We start from the raw sequence: 23,763 nt of genomic DNA on the forward strand, positions 1-23,763 counted from the left end.
TATATATATATATATATATATATATATATATATATATATATACACCTATGGTTTATTACAAGTTTTTTTGTGTGTTTGTATAGTATGAAATAAAGACCAAGGATTGATTTTTTTTCCCCCTCATGTAGATATCTAATTATTTCAGCACCATGTGTTGAAAAGTCTCTCTTTTCCTCATTGAATGACTTTGGTGCCTTTGAACCTGTGAGATCTGGCTATCATTCGTAACCGTCTTTTTCCAGCAAGAGTTGAAGCCTGTCGTCAGACTTTATTGAAATTAAATAAATCTATTTTATAATCTCAGTGGTGTGTGCTGTATATTTCAGGAGGTTATGAGAACAATGAAAGTAACTACTTTTTAGAACTAATTCTGACTAGTAAGAAAGTACTTGTTGGTAAGGTAGAAGCAATGGTAACATCTTAGAATTTGTACTTGTAAAGAAGATTCTGTACCCAGTTAGTGATATATGATTATCTTTAGGACAGTGAATTAGATATATATTAAAGTAAATGTGGGCTTGATTATATTCACAGACTAAAAGGCAAACTGGATCAATATAAAAAAATCTACAATATCTATTCTAATGAGAAAGAAAAGATAAAGTAACACACGCAAAAGATAAAGTAGCTGGTTTGGGTGCGCTTTGGGTTTACATTTAAAAGGATTTAAATAAAAGGTGGGAGAAATTGGCTTATAACCAATAAAGAATGAAAAAGAAAGAGTAGTAGACACTGAAAAACACAGTATCAGCAAAACTCAAAAGTGAGTGAATTGACATCTGTGGACAGTGTGGAGTCTGATGAAACACCTTCGAAAGCATATTTTGGATCTTGAAGACCAGTAATGACCAGATAGGCCTGCTGCTCAGAGCAGATCATGTGACATCCGTACGATAGGGCACGGACATCCTGGACTCTCTTGCTTCCATCTGTTATTGTTGCTGTTGTTCTTTTCAAAGCAGAATTATCTTTAAACAGAAAAGAGAATGGACAAAAATTAGAGGTATTGAAGCCCAAGATTGTTTCGGAGATAATAAACCTCTTATTTAGGTCTTTGAGATTAGTACTATAGTCCTAGGCTATGTTAGAGAAATTTAATATTCTTTTAGGGGTAGTAAAGCATGGAGGAAGTACCAGGAGACTAAATGCAAGAGGAATGTGAGTAGAATCAGGTAACTAGAAACTATTGAACTTCAGGCTAATTCTAATCAGAATTCAAGCTTTGTTTTATTAAACAGTGGTTTATGAATAGCTTTAAAAGTAATGGTCTTTGGAGGCTTTTCTGAGCATAATAAGGACAAACTAATACAACTTCCTTTTTTTGTTGTTACCAAAAAGGCAACTAAGGAAATGTTAGAGATTTTTATTTGGGTGTTAGGTAATCAATACAGTCTTCTATGATCCTACTACATACTGGAAGAAGAAATGATGGTTGGAGGATAAGTCATGTAAAGATTTCATAGCTGACTGGTAGATCATTAAATTTATATACTGATGTCAGTCAGAATGGAGATGTTGGCCAGTGTGTCCTAGGATCTTAGCTTATTCAACAGTTGTTCAGTGGCTAGGATGAAAATTTACTTACAGCTACTGGATTTGTGAAGGGAAGGGGGAGGTAAAAAGTTGATAGAGATAGCTCAAGTAAGGTTATGAAATTAAGACTTGTAAAGATTTTGACAGGCTAGAATCATGGACCAAAATGAAAAGGGATTTAATTAAAAATGATAAAATGTCAAGTTCTGTACTGAGATTGAGAAGACTTCTAAGAGAAGGCTGAGAGATTTTGATTAAGTTTATGCTAACATGAGCCCATTAAATAGACTTGCCAGCAAGAAAATAAATATATACATACATACATGAGGGTGTGTTTGCAGGTCAGGGGAGGTAACAATGCTGTCTCCTCACATCAGACCTTTTCTGTGCATCACGTTGCATTTTAGGTGTCAAATTTCAAGAGGACTTTAAGAAATATCATGTGATAAACATTGTGAATGTGTCCCAGATTTGTATATATAGGCCTGTCATGAGGAAAAGCCTAATTTTGTTTAGAGCTGAAAGGAAGATGTTGCTAGTAATAATTAGAACATTTAAAGTGAATGGACTGACTTGTGAGCTTGTGAGAGTTTCATCTCTGGATGCCTTAAAGGAGTTGCCTCTTATTAAGAGATGTTATGGAGGGGGCATCATCTTTTGTGAGAGGTTAGGGTTCAGATTCCTTCTAGTTCTTTTAACTTTTTAAAATAACTTTCGCTTTTGCTTACTTGGATACCTTCACAGTCAATTTTATCATTCAACTGTGTCCTTAAGACTTTACAAATAATAAATACCTTATGTTTATGTAGCACTTAAAAGTTTTAAAATGTGTTTATGTGTCTGATTAAATGTGATTGTCACAAGAATTTTATGAGTTGGGCAGGAAATGTTTCCTAATCATTAGTGTAATGATGCTGAGTGTAGGGTCTGGATTCCAGCAGTGCTCACATCCCGCGCTGCCGCCTGCTGCGAGACATTTGGAGACTCCGGAGTGGGTCCCTTTCCTCATCTGTAATCTGGCAGTAATAATAGTGCCTACACAATAGGGTTGTGTGGGTTAACATATGATGACATGCTTGAGAAAAATATGCTTCCAGCTTTTTAATGTGCTTGGAACAGTGCTTGACACATAGTAGACATTTAGTAAAAGTGAGCTAATGCCCTTACTGGAGTCATTGCTTTTTTTTAATAGGCAAGTAGACCGACGCTTACACAGGTTGGGGCTTGTCTGTGGTTCCATGAATAAATATTAGAGGAGTTAAGAATTCTGTTGGACAAAAACAAAAATCAGAAATGGAGCAAAATTATTGGAATATAGACTAACTTTGTGAGACATTGTTGATTTGTTAAATGGATCAGACTGTAAGACTGTTGCCAGTAGATTTGGGAAAGCTAGAGTTTGTGTGTGTTTACAGATATATACACATTCCAGACATAATTCAGTAGAAAGGCACTTTTAAAAGCATATCCAAAATAAAGATAACCACATTTTCCAGAAGAGCTGTGGTGCTTGTGTTGTTTTAAAAGGAAACAGGCAATTAACATTAGTTTCTGTGGGCATTCTATTTTATTTGCCAAGCAGCTTGTGCTTCTGATTTCTAGATGTGCTTCAATTTCAAAGGAACGTAGCCACACTGAAGGCAAGTCCTTAAAGAAAAATCCAGTTTGGCTCTTATTTATAATATTAAAATAAAGAATGGTCTTGCTGAAATTCTGTCCTACCTTTAGATAATCAAGTCTTCTAATGAAGTCATTAACTGCGCTGTAGTTTTCTATTCATGTTGGAAACAGTTTACATTGAGTAATGGCATAGTTGTCCCTGGTAGATTGTGTGATGTGCCTTAAGGATTGCTCTTTCTGCCTTTCTCTCACCGCTGGTATGGTCCTGTGGCGAAACATGTCTCTTATAGTAAAGCTAATTTCATTCATTTGCAAGGTTGTGAGCATCTTGAAGGCAGGTATCTTGTTTTGATAATCTGTTTTTCATACTTGAAAAGAACCCTGCACATAGGGGGTTTGTGAAACTGTCAAGCTTTGATGGTTTTATTGGAAGCAAAAGGACCTACCAGGTAGACTGATAGGTCAAAGTAACTTGCCATCACCATGATAGTAATGTATCAAGTCAGCAAGTTTATCAAAGTCTTTTGTGTATATTAATCCCTCACCAACCTTGGAAGTTATGTTCTTGAAAAGGACTGTTGGCAAAACTGTGGTTGGCAAGATCAATGCCATCAGGTTTACAGGAAGAAATACCTCCTAAAAGGCTTTAAAGACATTTAAAAAAAAATACAATGAATGAAAATCTTATTAGACACTCATTTAAAAACAGCCCAGATTTGTTAGCAATAAAAAAAATCTCATCTGGTAGGTGTATTGATCAGGAGAGTTTTAGTATGATCTGCTGAGGCAGATTCTGCTGTACATTTTGTTATTTGACTTTTAAAATATTTAAACCAGTCTTGAAAAGCATACACTGTAATGCCTTTAGCATTTGTGTTACCCTTTGTTTAAATGTTGCAGTTCTCAGCAAAACGCTGACCCTTTTACAAAAATGACTGCGGTGGCTCGAGATGTGATTCTCTGGGCTGGTCTGTCTGCTCATCATCCGTCTGCATGCATGGCCTGCTGGAGGAGAAGGTATTGCCTGGCTTTCTTTTGGCCACAGGAGAGAAGTAGCAGCTCTGCCCTTGGCCACGGTTTCCATCTCTGGATTTGCATTCTTCTTCTCTTCTTTTAGGGCCATGAAGGGTCTAGCAGGCGCAGGCAGGCATCGTCTCCAAATGCTCCTGGTAGTCAGATCACTGGCGGTTGAGGGTGGGCGGGACAGAGGACAGAGGTTTGCTGGTGTGCAAGGGGCTATGCTGCAGGGCCTTTTCCTCAGGAGAGTTTTTCCCATGAATGTTAATCATCTGTACAGCTATTTAAAAATTTACTTTTGTGTTTTGATGAGATGGCACATGTACATGTTAAGCAATTCAGGTGTGCTAAAGGTGGTAGAGTGAAAAATAAGTGTCCTGTCCGTTCAGCTGCCTGGTTTTAATCTCCCCTGGACAACCCCTGGTAACTGTGTCTATGTGCATCCCCCAGCAATTCAGAACACTGTTCTGAAGCTTACTGTGTGTGTGTGTGTGTATGTGTGTGTGTGTGTGTGTGTGTGTGTGTGTGTGTGTTCCAAATCAGTACATATAGATTTGCTTCATGATTTTTTTTTTGAGTTGGAGTCTCACTCTTGTTGCCCAGACTGGAGTGCAGTGGCACTCTCACAACCACCCCTAGCATCGACCTGCTGGGCTTAGGTGATCCTTCTGCCTCAGCCTTCCAAGTAGCTGGAACTTCGGGCATGAGCCACCATGACTGGCTAAAGTTTTGATTTATTTTAGAGGCAATAAATGGTGGTCAATAAAATTATTGAATTAATGAATACTGGAAAGTTTAATCTATCTCATTTCTCAAAGGGAAAACTGGCTTTTATGTTCTTTGTCTGATTGTCATTCACGTATATGACTGGCTGTTATGTATTCCAAATGGAACCTTTTTTAGGTATCTATAGAGATGGGGCAGAATTGCTTTGATTACTGTAGGTGATTTTCTTCAAAAATTGTTTTATAGCTTTCCATCTAAAACCTCATAAAAAAATTGAGGAGCAAGTTTCATTTTCTAGTCAGCACACTGTTTTATGAAAAAGGTTAAAATGTGTTCAGAAATTTTTTTCCTGAATTCTGTCAGTGTGATCTGTCTTTATATTTCTAAAAACATTTTATAATAAAGGCCATATATGCCTACTGTTGATACTTCTCAAAGAAGAAAATGTAGTAATCCTTATTTCCTCCTCTCAGAAGTATCTGTTTGTTAATATCTTAGTGCATTCATTCCAGACTTTTTCCTGTTCATGGATTTTTTTGGTTTAATTTTGTTTTCTTTTCCACAGCAGGTTGATGGTTCGTTGTTTGGTACTGGAGTGACTTTAGACTTCCAGTGGTGCAGCTCTGGTGTGATTCGTCATGTCGGACTCTGTGGATCACATCTAGAAGGGCTATGCTGTCTTGCTTTTTAGGACCCTCAGTTCAGAACTACTTCCAGGATATTACTTCTTTGTGTTCTTTTGGGACTGTTGCATTTGTTGTTGTTGCTTGGTTTTGCTTCCTTCTGTGGGATTTGGTGAGTTTCTGTTGGGGGCGGAGGAATCCCAGCTCCGTTAACAGGAGCTATGGACTGCTGGGGCACTTGCTGGCCAAGCGAGTCACCTTCATACACCCAACACAGGTTTGGATGTCTACTCAGGAAGATGACCTGTGATGTAGCGTGGCCTGTAGTGATTGTTCCAGAGTGGAAACTGATGAAATGCTCCATTTTCAAATGCTAAGGATGAGGTGAGGGCCAAAGAGAAATCCCAGGGCAACTTGCTAGTCAAAGGGTAAGCAGAAAGGAAGGAATTACAACAGAATATTGAGAAAAAATAGCAAGGGAATGGAGGAAGAACGGAAGGAAAGGTGTACGACTTAGACAGGGAGCTTCAAGACTAACAAATATTACACGTTGTTGAACAGAGCTGAGATGCCAATTAAGAGGGTACCTCCTGTGTGAGGTCTTTCCCGACTCCCCCAGCCAGAGTCTGCCCCTCCCATGTTCTCACGGCGCGTTGCACGGCCTTCTGCTGAGGCGGCCATCACAGTGTGTCCTGGGCTGTAGTCCTTCCCCTGGTGATCTGGACCTCCCCTGTGCCTCCAGCAGGCTCCTTGCTTCTGGCCTGCCCCCCGCACCCCCCCCCCCCAGCTCCCTAGTACAAGTCTCCCTAGTGCGTGGCACTGAGCATGTGACTGGCCCTGCTGAATAGACACATGGGAGGATAACAGGCGGCTGCTTTTAGAATTGTTTTTCAGATTTTGTTTCCACGCAAAGCTAAGGAAACTCTATTATTTACCCAGCTGGTCGCCGACCAAATGCCAAAAATGAAGGAGATTTGATTCTTCGTGGTAGATGGTTATTTCCTGAAGATACAGTAATGGTAATATACTGTCATGCTGGTTTGCTCTAATTCAGCTTGAAAACGCTTTTACTTATATTTTGGCATTTATGTAAGTCAGGAGTTAAGAATTTGTGAGGTGTCTGCTCTTCCTTTCAATTATGCATATTTCTGTTCCAAAAGGATATTAAAATTGAATTGATGCTGCAATTTTGGTAAGTGGCTGTTGTCTGAAGCAGCTGTGCCTCCACTAAGGAACTCTGAAATCAGTTCACTCCCCGTTCCTTTAGCTTTGTGAACAATATCCATTTTGCTTTATTAAGATGTGTCAGGGAAATACTAACTGGTCTGTACGATGTTTGTATATTATAAATTGCCAGTAGTAGGCGTGTTAAAAATGCTGTTTTCAAAGTGTGATCTATTTTAGAGTTAATGAATCTTTGCTCTGAAGAACATATGTGCTGTATATTGACAAAAATAAAGATGTTGTTGAAAAGCATTTGAAAAAAGTAAGTGCAGGACTGGATTCTATTAGTAGAGAGTATGAGAGGCCAAAGAACACCGTTCAAGGCCATTTGTAGGGGCCCTCGTGTTCCCCTGTTTCCTGCCCCATATCTCATAGTAGGTAACTAGTACATATTAAAAATAGGTAATTTTGTCTAGCGGTGTATGAAAACAATAATGAGCTACCTTGGTAAAATTTGCTTACTTGTTTAATCATCAGATACTACCGGAATGCATTTTGTATCTTTAAAACTCTGTGGCAGCTTGATGTATCAGAGTAAAACCTTGGAAACTAAGATATCTGAAAGTGCAGAGAAATAGGTAATTTTAAGAAGTCATCATTTTCAGATCTAGGAAGATTTTTCTTTTTGTTGGAGTAGGATGTTCACTCAAGAAACACAATCAGAGCGTGTTGGTTTGAGCACACTGAAGTCAACAAACCCACTTCCTGGTTACTGTACACTAAATAGTTTCTTGGTAGCTTATAATTTATTAATTTGGAGAAACCCAGACATTCTCGTTCTCTCTCTTGTCCTCCCTCTCTTCTCTCTCTTTTTAATGTTGTAGCTTAGCGGACAAAAGTACAGATTTTGGAGCTTTCCGGATGCATATGTGAGTTGAGGCTCCGACATTTATGTAGCCTTGGACAAGTTGCTTTCCCTTGAAGCTTTTCTTATCTGTAAGATGCATGAATAATTGACAGTTTGTGTAAAATGTAAAATATACTAGAGATGTTTGCATATTAAGCAAGATAATATATGGACCTAGCACAGAAGAACTTGATGAATAGTAAAAGATCAACAGTGTGAGCTGTTCCTAAGCAGCTATCTTCCTGGGCCATCTTCATTTGTACCATAGCCTTTCTGGTCTTTTTTCTGTTTAGAAACACCTCTTTGGCTTCCTGTTGACTTGAGGACATTTCCTTGCCTCTTGCCCTTATTGAGTGCCTTATTTGAGGATCACCGTTGACAGATTCCCTTTTACTTTTGTTCATTTGCTTGCTATTTTATTTACCCCAAGCTTTCTTGCCTTGATCCAAATGCCACTTCTCTAACTTAAAAATGATGTGATCTTTGCAAGTTAATTAAGTCAACAATTTTCTTGTCTATTTAATGAACAATAATGATACCTACCTCATAGTTTTGATGTGGGGAGATAAAATGAAATGATATACATAAAGCATTTAGATTGTGCTGTTACTTATGAGCCAGGCTATTAGTTGCTACTTAATTCATCTGGTCTCCTGATGAGTGACCACTGTGTATGGATGACACTGAAAAAAAAATAGTTTATTTAAAAATGAATTAGAGCAAGAAAGAGAAGGGAGAGAAAAGATTCACCTCCTGAAGGTGGGGGAGGGGGCCAAAGCCAGGAATCATGGCGATAGTTGTAGCTTGAAGAGCACATGGCCATACCAGAGTCTAGCAAGGAAATGACCTGGATAGCACTTTTGATGTTTGTTATGTAAAATAAATCTCCCTTACCATACAAGTTATGCCGCAGTCACAGTAGCAAAATGTAAGGAATGCATATGATATTAAACACACATATCCATGAGATTCTTATATATCATTTTGCCTAGGATTTGTTAGGTGAGGTATGTTGAGTGTAGCTGTGCATTGTGAGAATTAGTTGGTACTGTGCTTGGAGGCTTGAAGGGGCACTTGTAAAAAAAAAATGATTGAATGAGTGACAGTTTTGACGTGGTATGAACAATTTTATTTAGTGGATCCCATTCAGCATGACCAAATAGCTGGCTTTTGATGGCTTTATGGTCAAATTTGAACCTAAAGGTCATTTAGGGACCAAATAATACTCAACGTTGCTCAAGCATGATAACACAGTTCTTTCTGGGTGCTTTTCAGTTGTTCTAGGCAATGCTTAGTTCTTGTTTTTGAGTGTGATTTTTGGCATAGTTTGTCTTTTGCATATCAGTTTTGATTTGAAGAGTAGAAAAATTACCATTGGGCTGACAGTTACTACTGTCTGTGGAATATGTTTATTATCAAGATGGGCAATTATGAATTCTCTTCTTATATCTGGTCTACAAGAATTTGCTGTAATTGGAATGTTTCTTGTTAATACTCATTGAGCCAAATTCAACACAAACTTTTATTGTAATGAATAAAATTGTACATGCTTACAACTCTGAATGAGCTAGGAAAAAAGTTGTGATGAGTAAATGAAGGAGATTTTAAACCCTTTTCCATAATCATGGAAATTAATTCTAGAGGCAGTTGATTTAGCATTAACTAAAGGAATAAATAAAATATTTAATTAAAGTTAAACTCAGTGTTCACTTGGTGATTATTGTGTCAAATGTTTGCATATTTCTTGCTCATTTCTAGTTATCCTAAAACACACAGCTTATAACATGGGAAGTACAGTTGCTTATGATCACAAAGAATATTTTATATTAATTGTTCTCGAATTCTTCAAAACATAATAATTGACAGTTTCATGTGATGAGATTGGAAGCCTACTGGAATCCAGAAAATACAACTATTAAGAATTCACAGGAATCTTGTTTTGTTTCTAAGGAAAAAAATGTAAGGACTAGCAGAGGTGAGCAGAAATGTAATAAGATCATCTACGCGTACTCCAACAAAAGAACTTTTCGGTTAGGAAAATGGCTTTGAAGTTGGACCGCCTGGCTCTAAGTCTGGCTCTGCTACTTACTCCTCATGTGACCCGAGTTACTTAACCTCTCCACACCTCAGTCTCCCTGTATGCAAACTGGGTAGAGTCACCAAACTTACAAAGTTGGCATGGTCAATGTTCAGCATGGTGTCTGGCACACAGTAAACACTCAATAAACAGTTTATAAGATATCTACACATAGAAGTTTTTATAAACCAGTCTTGTGTCATCTGTTAAAACAACCGCACTGTTGGAAAAGCAGCTCCAGTATCATCTTGATTTTGTCAGCAAGTGTAGGCGGTGTAAGTGAGTAAATGACTCATGTGTTTGTCTTGGTTCTAAGTATCTGTTGTTGGCAATGTTGTCATTCAACCCTGCCCCCGAATGTGGGCATTACACTCATATTCAACAGCTAGTAATTATGTTTCTCTTTAGTAGTAATGGTATTTAAATATTGTTACATCACTTCATATCCTTTTTCTCTGTGAATCATCTTACACTTAAATGTAGGAGTTACAAATCTGATTTGGGGGATTCCAGGGAGCCAGTGGTGATGCTCTTTCTTTTCCTTGAGAAGTTAGGCACAGGAGACTGATACAGATGGAGATAAAATTGTCTTCTCTGTTGGCTGATTGGAGGTGACATGGCGTTGGCTCTTGAAGTGAAAGGGCTCATCAGCCTGCTTCCCTTAGGTAGACCTACCCGCCTGGGTGGCTGACACAGCCAACAGCCCAGGCCTCCCTTGAAGGCAGGCACCGTCTGCATAGAGGGCAGATCAGAGGGCAGCTGTGCTGGGGCCAGGCACTGAGGGAGAGCTGGAGCTGAGCCCCCTTGCCCACGTGCTTCCTTCAGACCCAGAAGTCCTTTTATTTTTAACTTTGATTTTAGAGTTCTGGGGTGCATGTGAGGATTTGCTACATAAGTAAATTGCGTGCAGGTGAGGCTTTCAGCAAACCCTCTCCCTACCAGTGGGCATGGTGCCCACTGGGTGGTTGTGTGCCCCGTAGCCCCTATTAACAGTGCCCACATCAGTTGTTCCCACCTGTGTGCTCGTATGTCCAATGTTTAGGGCCTGTTTATGGGTGAGAACATGCGGTGTTCTGTTTTTGGTTTCTGTCCAAAAGTTCTGCCCCTTAGAGAGGAGGGAGGGGAGAGTGGGACTTCCCTGTGACTTGAAGCGTGGCGGGAGCACTCAGCCACGTGAAGACTTGCTTTCCATAAAGATGGGAGACCAGGATGCTCTGTGGGTGGCCTGGAGGAGGCCAGAGGAGGAGCGTGCAAGTGGGAGAGATGGCGGAATCACAGACACAGCAGGCAGGTCTCTGTGACCCTTGAATTCCAAGGCCCTGCATTATTTAAAATGCATATGAAGGACTTGTAAATAATCAGAAGTGGGAATTTAAAGAAAGAGGCCACGATGTCCTATGAATTTTAGTCCTAAAAATTTAAATGCTATCTTGAAATAGAATTTAAAAATTGAATTAATATATAAGAGAAAGCTCAGCGTCATAGCAAATATTACTTTTTGCAGTGGAGGTTCATCTGGAAAATAGCCTGTAAGTGTAATTTTAAACACATGTTGACATATTAAATCTTTATCTGGTTGAATAATTCACTTTAGTAATGACTTTGGAGTAATTTTGTATCCTTTTTGAGAGATATTTAGCTAGCACTTGCCATGGGCTAGGTACTGTGAGAGATGCTAGAAATACCCAGATGGATGAACTACTGTCCTTTGTTCATGGAGAGTATAGTTTAATAAAGAGAAGTATAAGTAAATACATTCAGTGGACTATTCTAGTTAGCAGAGATGGAAATACGGTAGATCAGAAGCAGCAGCGGCCAGTTCCACTTTCATGGCGACGGGCAGTACGAAGGCGGAGCAAGCAGCCTACAGTCCAATTTTTGACTAAAGTTGAGAAAAAACTGTCTCCTCTATTATAATGAATCCATGTCAGCAATTGTTTTTAGGACTTTAGAAATTATTTTGTTTTTCATTTTTCTAGAAATTAGGAAGCAAGTAATAGAAGCCTACCCTGTTAAAGCCAAAATTTAAATATGTTATTAGTTATAGAACTAGGAAATATCTACCTGCGACTAGGTGCTCTGTGTTTAGAACACTGGCGATTTATCCTGTTTCTGATGGTCTTAAAAATATGTGTGCACAAACAGAACAAACCACTTGCCAATTTCAGACGACTGCTCTTGTTTGCAGGAGGAGGGACAAGACATGGAGCATTGTGGGGACGCCTTGAAAGGGAGGCTGGGGGGACAGCTGGGAAGCTGGTAGGAGGGCAGTTGACAGAGCGAGAGCACTGCAAAGGCACTCACGTAGGGACAGGGCAAGTACGCTGCTTGCTGGGGGGACAGCCCAGGGCCTTCGGGCGCTGTGGGAAGAGGAGGCCATGCTCGCAGGACTTGGCCAGGCCTTCCCAGCCCCACTCACCCTACTCGCTTGGCAACTGGGCTCTTATAGAGGAGTTTGAAGAAATGTATGCTGCAACTTTAATGAGAAATTTAAAGACTGTTAAAGTATAATGTGGAAATAATGATAACAATGCTGGTAATGACATGAGACTTTTTGAATGGAAAAGTATAGATCATATTTATGCTAATAATCGAAATAAAAGCTAAAATTGAAGATTGTTTTGGCTTATTTCTTCAGAACCCTTTCATTGTATCAGATAATGCATATTCAGCTAGCAGAATCTGAAGATATGTATGGAAACTGGCGCTTTTGAAGAGGAAATCTGGGCCTTTCTAAGGACTCGGGTTTATAGCACTGGTTCTTTCATGTGTCCCACTGACTGACTCTTCCCTTGATTGTCATTGCTTACACTGGTTTTATCATTGCAGGCGTGATCAGGATCTGTTGTTGTTCCCAAATGAGTGTAAGAAAGAGGGAAGGAGGCCAAGTGATTTTTCTGAGATTATGACACCATTCGGAGGGAAGGAGATGAGTGGGTTGTTGAGATTGTGCATCTTTTTGAAAATTCACTTGTTTAATGTGGAAAGGACATCATTTGAGCAGTAGCACTGTGAACACACATAAGGACAGTTATGGGAGATGGCAGTGGGACTGGGTTGGAGTGCATGGGAGAGCAGGGCTGGATTGTCAGTCATCAATAATGAGATTCGGAAAATGGGATTACATCTAGAGTTTCTTGAAGCCTAGAGCTTGAGGATGGCTACCTGGAATATAGATTCGAGTTGCCCCAACATAAACTCTGATTAGCAGCAGTTACAAGTTGGTTTTTAAGAAAAAAAAGAAGAGGCAGTTCCTAAGTCTTGACCAAGAACTTACATTAAAATAACATAAGCTATTGATTGGCTATACATTGTTTATTGTGTCACAAATTCCAGGAAGGTTAAGATAATGGGTGGGAGAGCTGGTCAGGAGCAAAAAGACTTAATTTTTTTATTATTTAAAAAAAATTTTTTTTTAGTTGGAGTCTCACTCTGTCACCCAGGCTGGAGGGCAGTGGCACACTCCTGGCCACCGCAGCCTTGACCTGCTGGGCTCCGGCGATCCTCCGCCTCAGCCTTCCAAGTAGCTGGAACTACAGGCGCGCGCTACCATGCCCAGCTAATTTTTGATTTATTGTAGTGATGAGGTCTCGCCAAGTTGCCCAGGCAGGTCTTGAACCCGCGGGCTCAGGCAGTTCACTCACCTCAGCCTCCCAAGGCGCGGGATTACAGGCTGAGCCACCGAGCCTGGCTGCTAATTTTTGATTTATTATGGAGACGAGGTCTCGCCAAGTTGCCCAGGCTGATCTCAAACCCGCAGGCTCAGGCAATGCACTCGCCTCGGCCTCCCAAAGTGCTGGGATTACAGGTTGAGCCTCTCACTGAGCCCGACCGCAAAAAGACTTTAAACAGTTGTCCCAGGCAGGAGGCTTGTCTGAAGTTCCGTGCCCCTGTCTCTATGGGCTTGCTACATTTTGCAGCCCTTACAAAGCTCAGACTACTTGAGAGCTGCTTTTTCCCCCTCAAGGTTATAGATGGTCTCCCAGCTGAAGGGAATAAAGGGGCAGGAGGGGATCCTGATTCGTTGTTCTCACAGGACTACCAGTGGGGTGTCAGCTAGGGTGTCCCGGGATCCCACTTCAGAACCAGCTGTTTTTTTGGGAAGGGCAGGTATATGTAGCCTTTAGGTGCTTATATTTCATCTTGCACGCAATGGCCAGTCAAAATAAGTGGCCTCTCGGGTTTTCCTGTTGCTGCTGGTTAGTTTTTGTTGTGCTTTGATGTGAATCTGCTTCACTCTGCTTGTCCTCCCCTGAGCATCCCTTCCTGCTTTGGCTCTAGAGCACAGCCAAAGAAATACTGAGTTTTCAGCAGTGGTGTTTCTTCAGATCTGGACATTTTAAACGACCGTGATTCTTCGTATGTTTTAGTCCATGGTACAGTAGCAAAGTGGTCACAAGCAACTAAAACCATTACTAAGAGGCACCAGTGATTTTGGTGGAAAGATGAGATGGAATTAAGGAATTCGAGGTGAGTCATGAGTAATTTACTCAGATTATTTTAGGAAAAAAAGAGCATTTTCTGAATGAAATGATATGAATCCATTGAACAGGAGGCACTTGGGATGGGCTGTTCTGTCAGGCTGGAAAGGCCTCTGGCAGTGACCCTGCTGTGGTATCCATCAGGTGCCGCCTTCCTCTCTCTGCAGCAACTTGTCTTTGCTTACTGGTGGCTTCTGTTTCATCATGTTCTCCAATTTGCCTTTGGCTGTCACTTGTGTTTTAAACTTGATCCCATCATGCTTCATCTGTAACTCCCATTGCAAATTCATCCATTCTCTGTGGAGAGGACTGGTTGAATAAATCATGTTAATATGCCGGGATGCCTTGTAGCTGTGAAAAGGCTGAGGTAGACCACTGGTGTACTGCGCCAGCCTGAACACTGCGTTCAGTGAGGTCACATTGGCAGCTTGCAAACTGGTCACCACAGCAGGAGAATTTGACGCATAGAAATCAGCAGATGCCAGAACTGGTTGCTGTACCTTTGTGGGCATACCACTGGGTACGTCAACAGGTGTTAATATGCAAGATCTCCAAGATGTGCTGTTAATTGGAAGAGTCAGATGTAAACTTGCTTATAGAATAATTCTAGTTTTTGAATCAAAAAGGGAGATGAAATACACATGCAGGTCCTTGTATAGTGTGTAGAATATTTTTGATAGGTTACAGTGATTGCTGCTAGCAAGGGGACTTGACTTGGGTTTGTGGTGGGGTGTGTATGTGTGTGTAGATCAGTTAGTTTTGTACATTGTCTATAGTTGATTCTGAACATTGAAAGCCAATAAAATTCTTATGTAATCATAATAATATCAATAGCACTTCAGTCTCAAATATTATGATGAGGTATGTAGAGAAGGAAATATAACCCTAATGCTAAAGGTAGCATGGTCAAATAAATTCACTTTTCTCATGTACCATCAAGGTCACACAGCCTTTGTATTTGACCTCATGTTTGAATAGTGACTTTTCTCCCTCTGTTTTTTGCTTATCTTTAGATTTCCAAGAGGCCCCTTACCCTCTCTTTGGTATCCTGATATGCAAACTTTCCTTGTATTCCCTATTTTAATGTAGACAGGTTGCTCTCTAAGGCAGCTTTGCAGTTGGCATCTGGAATTGTCTAATTTGGGCATGCCGTGATTTCATGGGTCCTGTGTCTGCCTTTCTTTTCTATTTTGTTAAAGAAAATTGTTCTCTCGCTTGTTAAGAAGGTAAAGAAGACTTATTCAGGACTACTGCAGTAGGTATCAAGACTATCACAATAGGGAGGAGATCAGACCCCCTTCAGAATACAGCAAGGCTGAGTGGAGATTTATAGCCGACGAGCAGAGTGAGGGTGTCAGTGGATGGAAAATTACTAAGAGGAGAGGCGTCAAGTATAGGGGGATTCTTGCTAAACCAACATAACAGGATTCTTGTTGAAGATGGCCAGGTGATCAGATAGGGTGAGGGATGAGGAATCTGCTCAGATATCAAGGAAGATCAGATGTCAGGGGTGGGGGGATTCCTGCTAAACCGATTCAGCAGGATTATTGCTAGAACTGGGTTAGGCATGCTGAAGACAGGACAAGGCCAAGGCCAAGGTCTGGTCAAGAAGAAGGCTTAAAGGAACCTGATCAAGTGTGGTCAAGGAGAGGGTCTTTTGTCAGCTTTGCTGTGGTGGTTTTGTTTTTCTTTAGTGTATACTCTCAAGTTATTTTTGAAAGAAACATTACATAGGCAGTAAACTTTGAATCCTTATGTATTCGGGCTGCAGTGACAAATTATCACAAACCTGGTGGCATAAACAATACAGGTTTATTCTCTTATAGTTCTGGGGTCAGAAGTCTGAAGTCAGTTTCAGAAGTCAGCAGGCTGGTTCCTTCCGGAGCCTCTTTCCTTTCCCTTTCTTGCCGCTGGAGGCTGCCTGTGCCTGCTGTCCTCAGCGAGTGACCCGCCTCACTCCAGCCTCTTACTTCCTCTGCCACACCTCCTGTCTCCTCCTTTAACCTGCTTGCCTCCTGCGATTAGATTTCTGCGATTAGATTGGGCCCACCAGCATGATCCAGCATAATCTCCCCAACTCGAGATCCTTAGCTTAATTATCCTTGCAAATCCCTTTTGCCATAGGAGGCAGCATTTGCAGGTTCCAGTGATTAGGGTGTGAGCATCCTTGGGGCTGGGGGTGGCATTCTTCAGTTTACCACACCTTGGAATATCTAAAGATGCTCTGTGTTGAGTTCGAAGGTTATGATATATGGAGAAGGTATTTTTCTCCATGCTCTGTGTAGAATTCAAAGGTTATGATATATATTTTTTCTCTCACAACTTTGAAAATAGTGTTTCATTATCTTCTAGTTAATAAGCTTGATGCCTGTCTGATTCTCATTCCTTGTTATGTGACTTGAAATTTTTTCCCTCTCTTTAAACTTCTGAGCTCTTTGGCTTTAGTTGAATGTTACAACTGGCTTAAACTGAGCATAAACTAATTCATTAATTCATTAGTGTACAGTTAAGTGTAATTAATGTTCATAGGCATGCCTCTAACTGGGCAGTTTTGCGAAGTGGTTTCCAAATTGTAGGTTCCTACCCTTTTAAAGAAAGAGGGGAACAATCAAGGGAAGAAGAAAGGAATACATAAAGCAGGATGGAAAATTTCACAGTGCCATCCTGCAGTACTTAGACATATTGTTTCTTGAAACATTTGTTTCACTCTGTGTGTGTGTGTGTGTGTGTGTGTGTGTGTGTGTGTGAGAGAGAGAGAGAGAGAGAGAGAGAGAGAGAGAGAGAGAGAGAGAAAGGAGAGAGAGAGAGAGAGAAAGGAGAGAGGAAGGAGAGAAATATCCCGAACCACTACATTAGCATTTATTGCTTACTGGCTGAAACAGGGGCTATAGTTTTCACATTAAAAATTATCATTAGAATATAAAATGCATTTGAGGAGACAAGCACTTCTACTTAGCTTTAGCTGCAAGTTCTAGATAAAATTATCCTTTGTTACCCCATGGCAAGTTTTATTAAAAACACTAAGAAAGAGGTTGATTTTGAGGCCTGAGATGAAGGCACGTTATGAGGCTGCCTGTGTAAAGGCCGTTTGTTGGTAGCTGGAATGTTGTGTGTAGGCTGGCGGGCTTCATAGTTGGGCTCTAGCCTGGAAGCTGTGTTTTCCACACTCAACAGACATCATCTTTGTTTGAATATCTGCAGTCCATGTAACCACAGCAAGGTCTTTTTCCTCCTGAGAAAAAGAGAGAATGCAGCTCCAACTTTTTCTTTCTTGTGTTTGTTTCACAAATAGTTTGAAGTAGAGCTGCCTTCGCCTGTCTTGTTTCAGTAGCTGCAGAATGTATGAGGAACCACTCAACACTCTTGGTGGGTTCGAGAACTGTGAAATAATAATGGGATCTTGAAGGAGATAAGTTACTCTATGAGGACTGAAGCTGCTACTTCCCGAGGTTGGACTGATGATCTAATAAAGGGTACAGTACTTTTAAATGGATATTGTTTGTATTTTTAATGCTAATCTGTCAAAATGTGCATGAGAGAAAATGGTCTCCTGTCATTTTGTTTTATTGGATTGAATTGAACTTTAGTAATTTTGTATGAATTTTTCATTACAATTTGGAGTTAATTTGGTGGCACTAAGATGCAGTGCCTGCTTTTAAAGAACATAATTAATTCTTGCTGCTTAAAATATGCCTCTTATACTTTGAAACTTTTTATATTAGATATAAAGTCAATAAAGATAATTTGATTTGATTTACCTTGAATGATATAGGTTGTTTTTTTTTTTTTTAACTAACATTCTGTTAAAATAAGAGGGCTGATATTTCAAGTAGTTGATCTACATATTTCTTCACATCGTTTTATTTTTAATGATAGGAACTTTTTCTTCAGCTACATTTATTGTAACAGTCTCTAATTACCATTATATTTTTGCAACAAGTGATTTCCAAATAGACTTTTATTAATTATGAATTTATCGTGCAGTAAGAGCATGAAGATGTAGTGTGAATTATTAGGATCATGCCCTGATTAAATTTTTATTTGATAATAGCGTGTCATAAGAACCAACCAACACAGCTGTCATTGTTTAATAGGTGCTTGGAACTTTGTTCACGCTTGCACACAGACACAAGACAGCTGTTGATATTGTTAATGGTCAATGTTTTGGGGCCAACTCTTGATTCTTCAAATGGAATTTCTAAATAGGCAATCAGAATGAAACCCAAAGAAGTATTCTAATATAATTCTTAGTAAACTTCTCAACAATAGATCAAATGGTGTCAAAACATAATTTAGCTTACTAAACTGAGCATAAGGATACTACTTCTTACTCTTAGATGATTGCTTCATGATACAGATTATTTGTGTCTCTAAACTCTAGTGGGAAAGATTGGCATTTCCATTTAGTCTCTTCAGAGAAGCCAAGCAGAGTAGACTATGTTTTATAAAATTAATTTGGCTTTAAATCCACTCTTCTTTTAGAATACATTCATTAATCTTTTACAATTTTTCTCCCCATGAAGAAATACAAGGATAAGAAGTTTATAAGGGAATTTAGAGATTTAGAATTTTTAAAATTGATTTAGAGTCAACTGTTTAATTATGTTATAAATCATGTATAATTTCATCCCATTCCAGTAAGACCTTTATGATAATGGTTAGGTTTTCATTTCTGGAAATCTCTAGACTGACGATGATCGGTGTAAAGCTTTATGTCTTATAGTTTGCCACAATGACATTTTCTTGGGATGCTTTGCATTTTCATTTCCCAACTCCATACCAGTTCTAGTTCTTGCCTTTGCGCTCTTAAGTTTTTCATTGTTAGGTTGGAAATATAGTTGAGACTCCTAGGACTGGTAGCGGGAACAAAGGACTAGCATAAAAGACATTCCAAGAAAGCGTCCATTTATTGAATTTGGCCTGTTCAGCAAGAAATTCATGCTCAGAAGCTCTGATAACAGAAATGGAGCTTAGTAGGTAGTCAAGTACCCTACTTTGAATTTAATTTCTATTGATTTGCTGTCTCTACTCTTTGGTAGAAGTGTGAGTATAATTGTTTAAAAATGGACAAGAAAAGGGGGAAAAGGAATTGGTAAAGGCTCATAAGCCTAAAACTGGAGAATAAATGTATCTATATATATAATTGAGTTAATTATCTCAGAGGTCAATTTGCTTACTCATTGTGAAAATCTGAACAACAAATCTGTATTTTTATTTTACCAAACCATTCCATTTACTTATTTATTAATGCATCCTCCAGAGGAGAACATGTTACCTTTTTGTGGTTTAACTGGGAACAGTAGTGACACATTTTTTTCCTATTTTGCTTTTTATTTCTGTTATAAATAACTTTATGTTTCTCTGATTATCTCATTGGCATAAATTCTTAGAGGTAGAATTGCTGGGTAAAAGATATGCCTGTTTTAAGATTTTTAAAATTTGTGTTATCAAATCACTTTCCACAGAGGTTTTATACGTTTGTAAGTTTATTCTCAGTGTAAGAAACTGCAGATTTCACCACATTGCTGTCAACGTTGAGTAATGTCAGTGCATTTTTTTGTTTCGTCTGTGATAGGTGCAAAGTGATATTTTAAAACTTTTATTTCTTTAGCTACCGACGAGGTTGGTTTTTTTCTATGTCTCAGTTCAAATTTAGATTTTATTTTTACCAGAGCTATATTTGGCTTAAAGATTCAGCAATCTGCGAAGACTTGTTCTGAAAACAGGAGCCTCTCATGCTCTCCTCCCTCCTCGCTGTCCACCTCCCTGGCCGAGCCTCTTTGTTTCCCCCAAGCACTCGGCAACGTGCCCACGGCGCCACTTCCTGCTTCCTCAGCTTTTGGCATATCTACCGGTTTCCTGCTTTGGAGAATGAGGATTTGGTTTTCTTCCCTGCACCCACCGAGGCCACACGCGTGCGAGTCCGTCTACCTGCAGGGAGTGACTTCCTGTAATCAGCTCCCTGTTTTTCACCCTGTTTATTTGCTGGGCCTTTGAGGGAGGGGATCCCAAGAATCCCTGCACTTGCTATCTCGGTGGGGTTTTAGAGAAATGGGTGTAGAAGCATGTGTTCCATCTGCCTGCCATCTTTGACCGCAAGTCCTTTTTTGTGTCTTTAGTGATCATTTTTATGAAGTGTTGGTTAAACTTGTGGGCGATGAAGTCAAGACTTTCTGGATTTGAATCTTGGCCTTCCGATTTACTAGCTTGATGACCGTGGACAAGCTGCTTAAAATCGCTGAGCTCTGTTTTTTATCATTGGTGTAGGATGAATAACGATACCTAACTTCGTGTTGAGGCAGGTAACATGCTTAGCAGTGTCTGCTGCCTCGCAGCATCTTCCTGTCTGCGGGCACTTAGTAAGAACACGGTGTTAAAAAAGAACACAGTATAGTTGTTGCTGCTGTTGGGAATTTCTTGCTCATAACTTTTGCCTGATTTTTTATTGAGCGTGGTCTTTTTCATTGTGGGCAGAGATGCCTTTTATACATTGTGTCACTGGTCGTTTAAAAAATTTATTTATGTCACTTGGGATGATCATATTTATACTATTTCATGTGGTAATCTCTACTATTGTCAGATGTGTTTTTGAAAGACACTTATTGTTAAGAAGAAGGGTGTGTGTGTATATGTGTATGTGTGTGTGTGCATACACACACGTTGTAAGGCTGGAGGCCTAGAGACCAGTTAGGAGATTATTATGGTCGTTGAGATAGTTGACAAAGGAACCTGAAAGGCTAAATGAAGACACTTTTTCATCATGTAAGATAAATTTTTTAAAACTCCCAATGTGCATCTTGTGCCAGTCTATTTTATGGAGAGCCAAATTCCCTTAATTTTTTAAAGCCTTTGTGAATGTTCTTTTTCTCTACCCAAGTGTGTCTCATCTGAAAACTTAGAGCTTTCAGTTTCAGTTTCTACTTCAATACCCGTTTCTATGAAATTTTAGGTCTGAAATTGAGTCTTGAGGAGTAAGAGTGACCGTGTCCCTAAGCCGATGCTGCTAATAGTTTTGCTTTCTTTGAAGATCTTATATGTTGCCATTGCAAAGTTGCAGTTATAGATACGTTTGACTCTTTCTTGGCACTTCAGGCAGTATTAGTCTTTTGTTTTATTTATTTTGTCTTGTCTTGGTTTTATAATTAATTATGTTTATGATTCTTTGAATAACAGTTCATCTGAATTTGATGTCTTCACAGATTCAGATCAAGATGTAGCATTCAAACTTGCCCAGGAGCGAGCTGAAATAGTTACTAAATATGACAGGGTAAGTATCCACATTTGTTCTTTGAGTAAGTTTTATTAGAAAAACCATATAAATAGAAGTAGGTTCGCTTTTGGAGACCTGAAATTACAAAAACAGTTGTTTACTTCATGGAAACATAGAGGTTATCCTTCTCTGACTTCATCTCCAAATTCTCTCTCCTTTCTTTGCTCAAATTCAGCCACTTTCTAGCCTCTTTCTGTTCCTTCAAAATATCAGGCTTGCTTCTGCCCCAGGGCCTTTGCAGTGACTGTTTCCTCTGCCTAAAACACTTGTATCCTGGATGTCCTCATGCCTTGTTGCCTCACCTCTGTCAGGTCTTTACCCACATGCTACCATCTTAGTGAGGTCTTTTCTGACCTCCCACCTCCCTGTTTAATAATTCCCCTTCTGCCACCAGCTCTCTGTAATTCCTTTATTTCTCGCCAAAATGTTTATTACATCATCATTCTATATATTTTCCTTTTATTGTTTGTTATCTATTCCTGCTCATAGAATTTAAACTCTCTATTCTAGGCAGGCAGTTCTTCTGTTTGATTTATTCTTACACCCTAAGTACTGAGAACAGTACCTGATTCGTATTAGGTACTCAACAAATGCTTGAATAAGTGAGTGTATGGGATTAAATACCCATTGTATTAATAGTATATATGTGCTACTTTAAATTTATCATGGATCTTAGGTTTTGAATTTGTACATTTATATGTCATTTCCATTCTCATTTTATCCTTATGTTAATATGGAGTCTGTTTTGATATCCTAGAAAATCACAATTGTTGATGATTTGCACGTCTCTTTTTTTATTACCTTACCTCTTGAGATCTATAATGAGTCGTAGCAGTGACTTGTGAATGCCATGCTTTATATTTGTGTCACTTGCATGTAATTATATATCTGTTATTTTTGATTATTTGTGAGGATAACAAGCACATGAAGTCATAGAATGCCATCTGGACTGTGCCCCTCTTGCGTGAGGCATGCAAGCTGTGCTCAGCTTACCAGTGTGTTCCCAGAGTTCATTTTGAAGTTGGTTGTTTGGGACATCAGACATACTTTCCCATTATTGTGGTTAAGTTTCTTTGTAGTCCATGACAGATTAGTTATTTAACTGTTTGACTCATTTAAAACCATCAGCAATATCATTTATTCATCACACAGTTAACACAGGCCAGGCACCATGCGGGGACTTGGGCATTCATAAGATGAAAACATGTTCCCTTCAATCCTTGCCCTCAAGATGCTCTCAGTCTATGCAGGCAGTTAGGGAGTATCCTCGAATGGGCTTTCCCCACACAGTTGGGTGTTTGAGCCTAAAATTTGAGGGATTGGAATAGATCTTTACATTTGGACTTAATAACACTGGTCATTGATGCCTGGAGTGACAGAGCAGTGGGCTGAGGACAGAACTCTGGGCACCAGCAGGAGTTAGCCATGAAGAAACCACCGGAAGGAGAGGTGCAGCGGCACAAGGCGACCATGAGAGGGCACACGAGAGGCGGGGTCGCAGGGGCTGGGCAGGGGAGTGAGAAGCCCTGACTGGCACTTCCAGGCTCCCTCAGGTAAGGACCCACAGTAGCCACTGGGTCTGAGACTGGAAGGGTGTGTTGACCTTGAGGGTAGTTTCAGGGCTGACGGGCTGTGCGGTAGGAATGTAGAGAGATAAGAGGCACAGCCTGCTTTTCTGAGAGGTGGATGAGAAGGCAAGAGTTTTTTTTCCTAAGACACGTTTGGTCTAAAACCTTGACAGTGGCAGTTCCTTCTCGAGTAGCTTTCTCATCCTCCACCGCTGCTCCTTCCTCGTCCGCTTCCACTCAGCTGTTGCTGACATGCAGCACATTCCTAGTCCTGACTAGGAAATAGTGATCATATTGCCAAAAATAGCTGGGCTTAACGGAAAAAAAGTGTTAAGTAAGGCTGATAATGCCTCATTTCCAGCTCTTGCTGTTAGTAATACATCAAAACAGCCTTTGCTTCTTGGCCCTTTTATTTTAAAAAATTATTCAGTTTTATAAGCTTCCACTAACACCTTTTTTGTCCCCTATTTTAGGGACGAGAAGGTGCAGAGATTGAACCTTGGGAAGATGCTGATTACCTTGTTTACAAAGTCACAGATAGATTTGGCTTTTTACAGTAAGTCACATGTATTGATAGCTAACATTTTTGTTTATAATGTTTCTGTGGTCACCTATTATTGATTTTCTTTATTCTTAATAGAATTGCTGTGAATACAGTTCTAGTAATCATCCTACAATATGCTTTTTTGGTACTAAATTCCTGGCATTTTTAACCTCTATGATAAAAACTTAATTATATTTAAGAATACAATCTTTAATATTCCTTGCATTTTAGTA

At 39.6% G+C, this 23,763-nt stretch overlaps 1 protein-coding gene across 1 annotated transcript in view; it reads left to right on the forward strand.

Moving 5' to 3' along the window:
* USP6NL (USP6 N-terminal like) overlaps window positions 1-23,763 on the forward strand; it is a 143,770-nt gene that overhangs the window by 52,925 nt on the left and 67,082 nt on the right. Inside the window, exons 2-3 of the mRNA XM_021715902.1 lie at window positions 21,348-21,415; window positions 23,460-23,542. Of these exons, the coding sequence (XP_021571577.1) occupies window positions 21,348-21,415; window positions 23,460-23,542 (151 nt within the window). The remainder of the gene's footprint in view (window positions 1-21,347; window positions 21,416-23,459; window positions 23,543-23,763) is intronic.

Source organism: Carlito syrichta, unplaced genomic scaffold (assembly GCF_000164805.1).
Source record: "Carlito syrichta isolate Samal-C Ts95f unplaced genomic scaffold, Tarsius_syrichta-2.0.1 Scaffold308004, whole genome shotgun sequence".
In the NCBI taxonomy this organism is placed as follows: domain Eukaryota; kingdom Metazoa; phylum Chordata; class Mammalia; order Primates; family Tarsiidae; genus Carlito; species Carlito syrichta.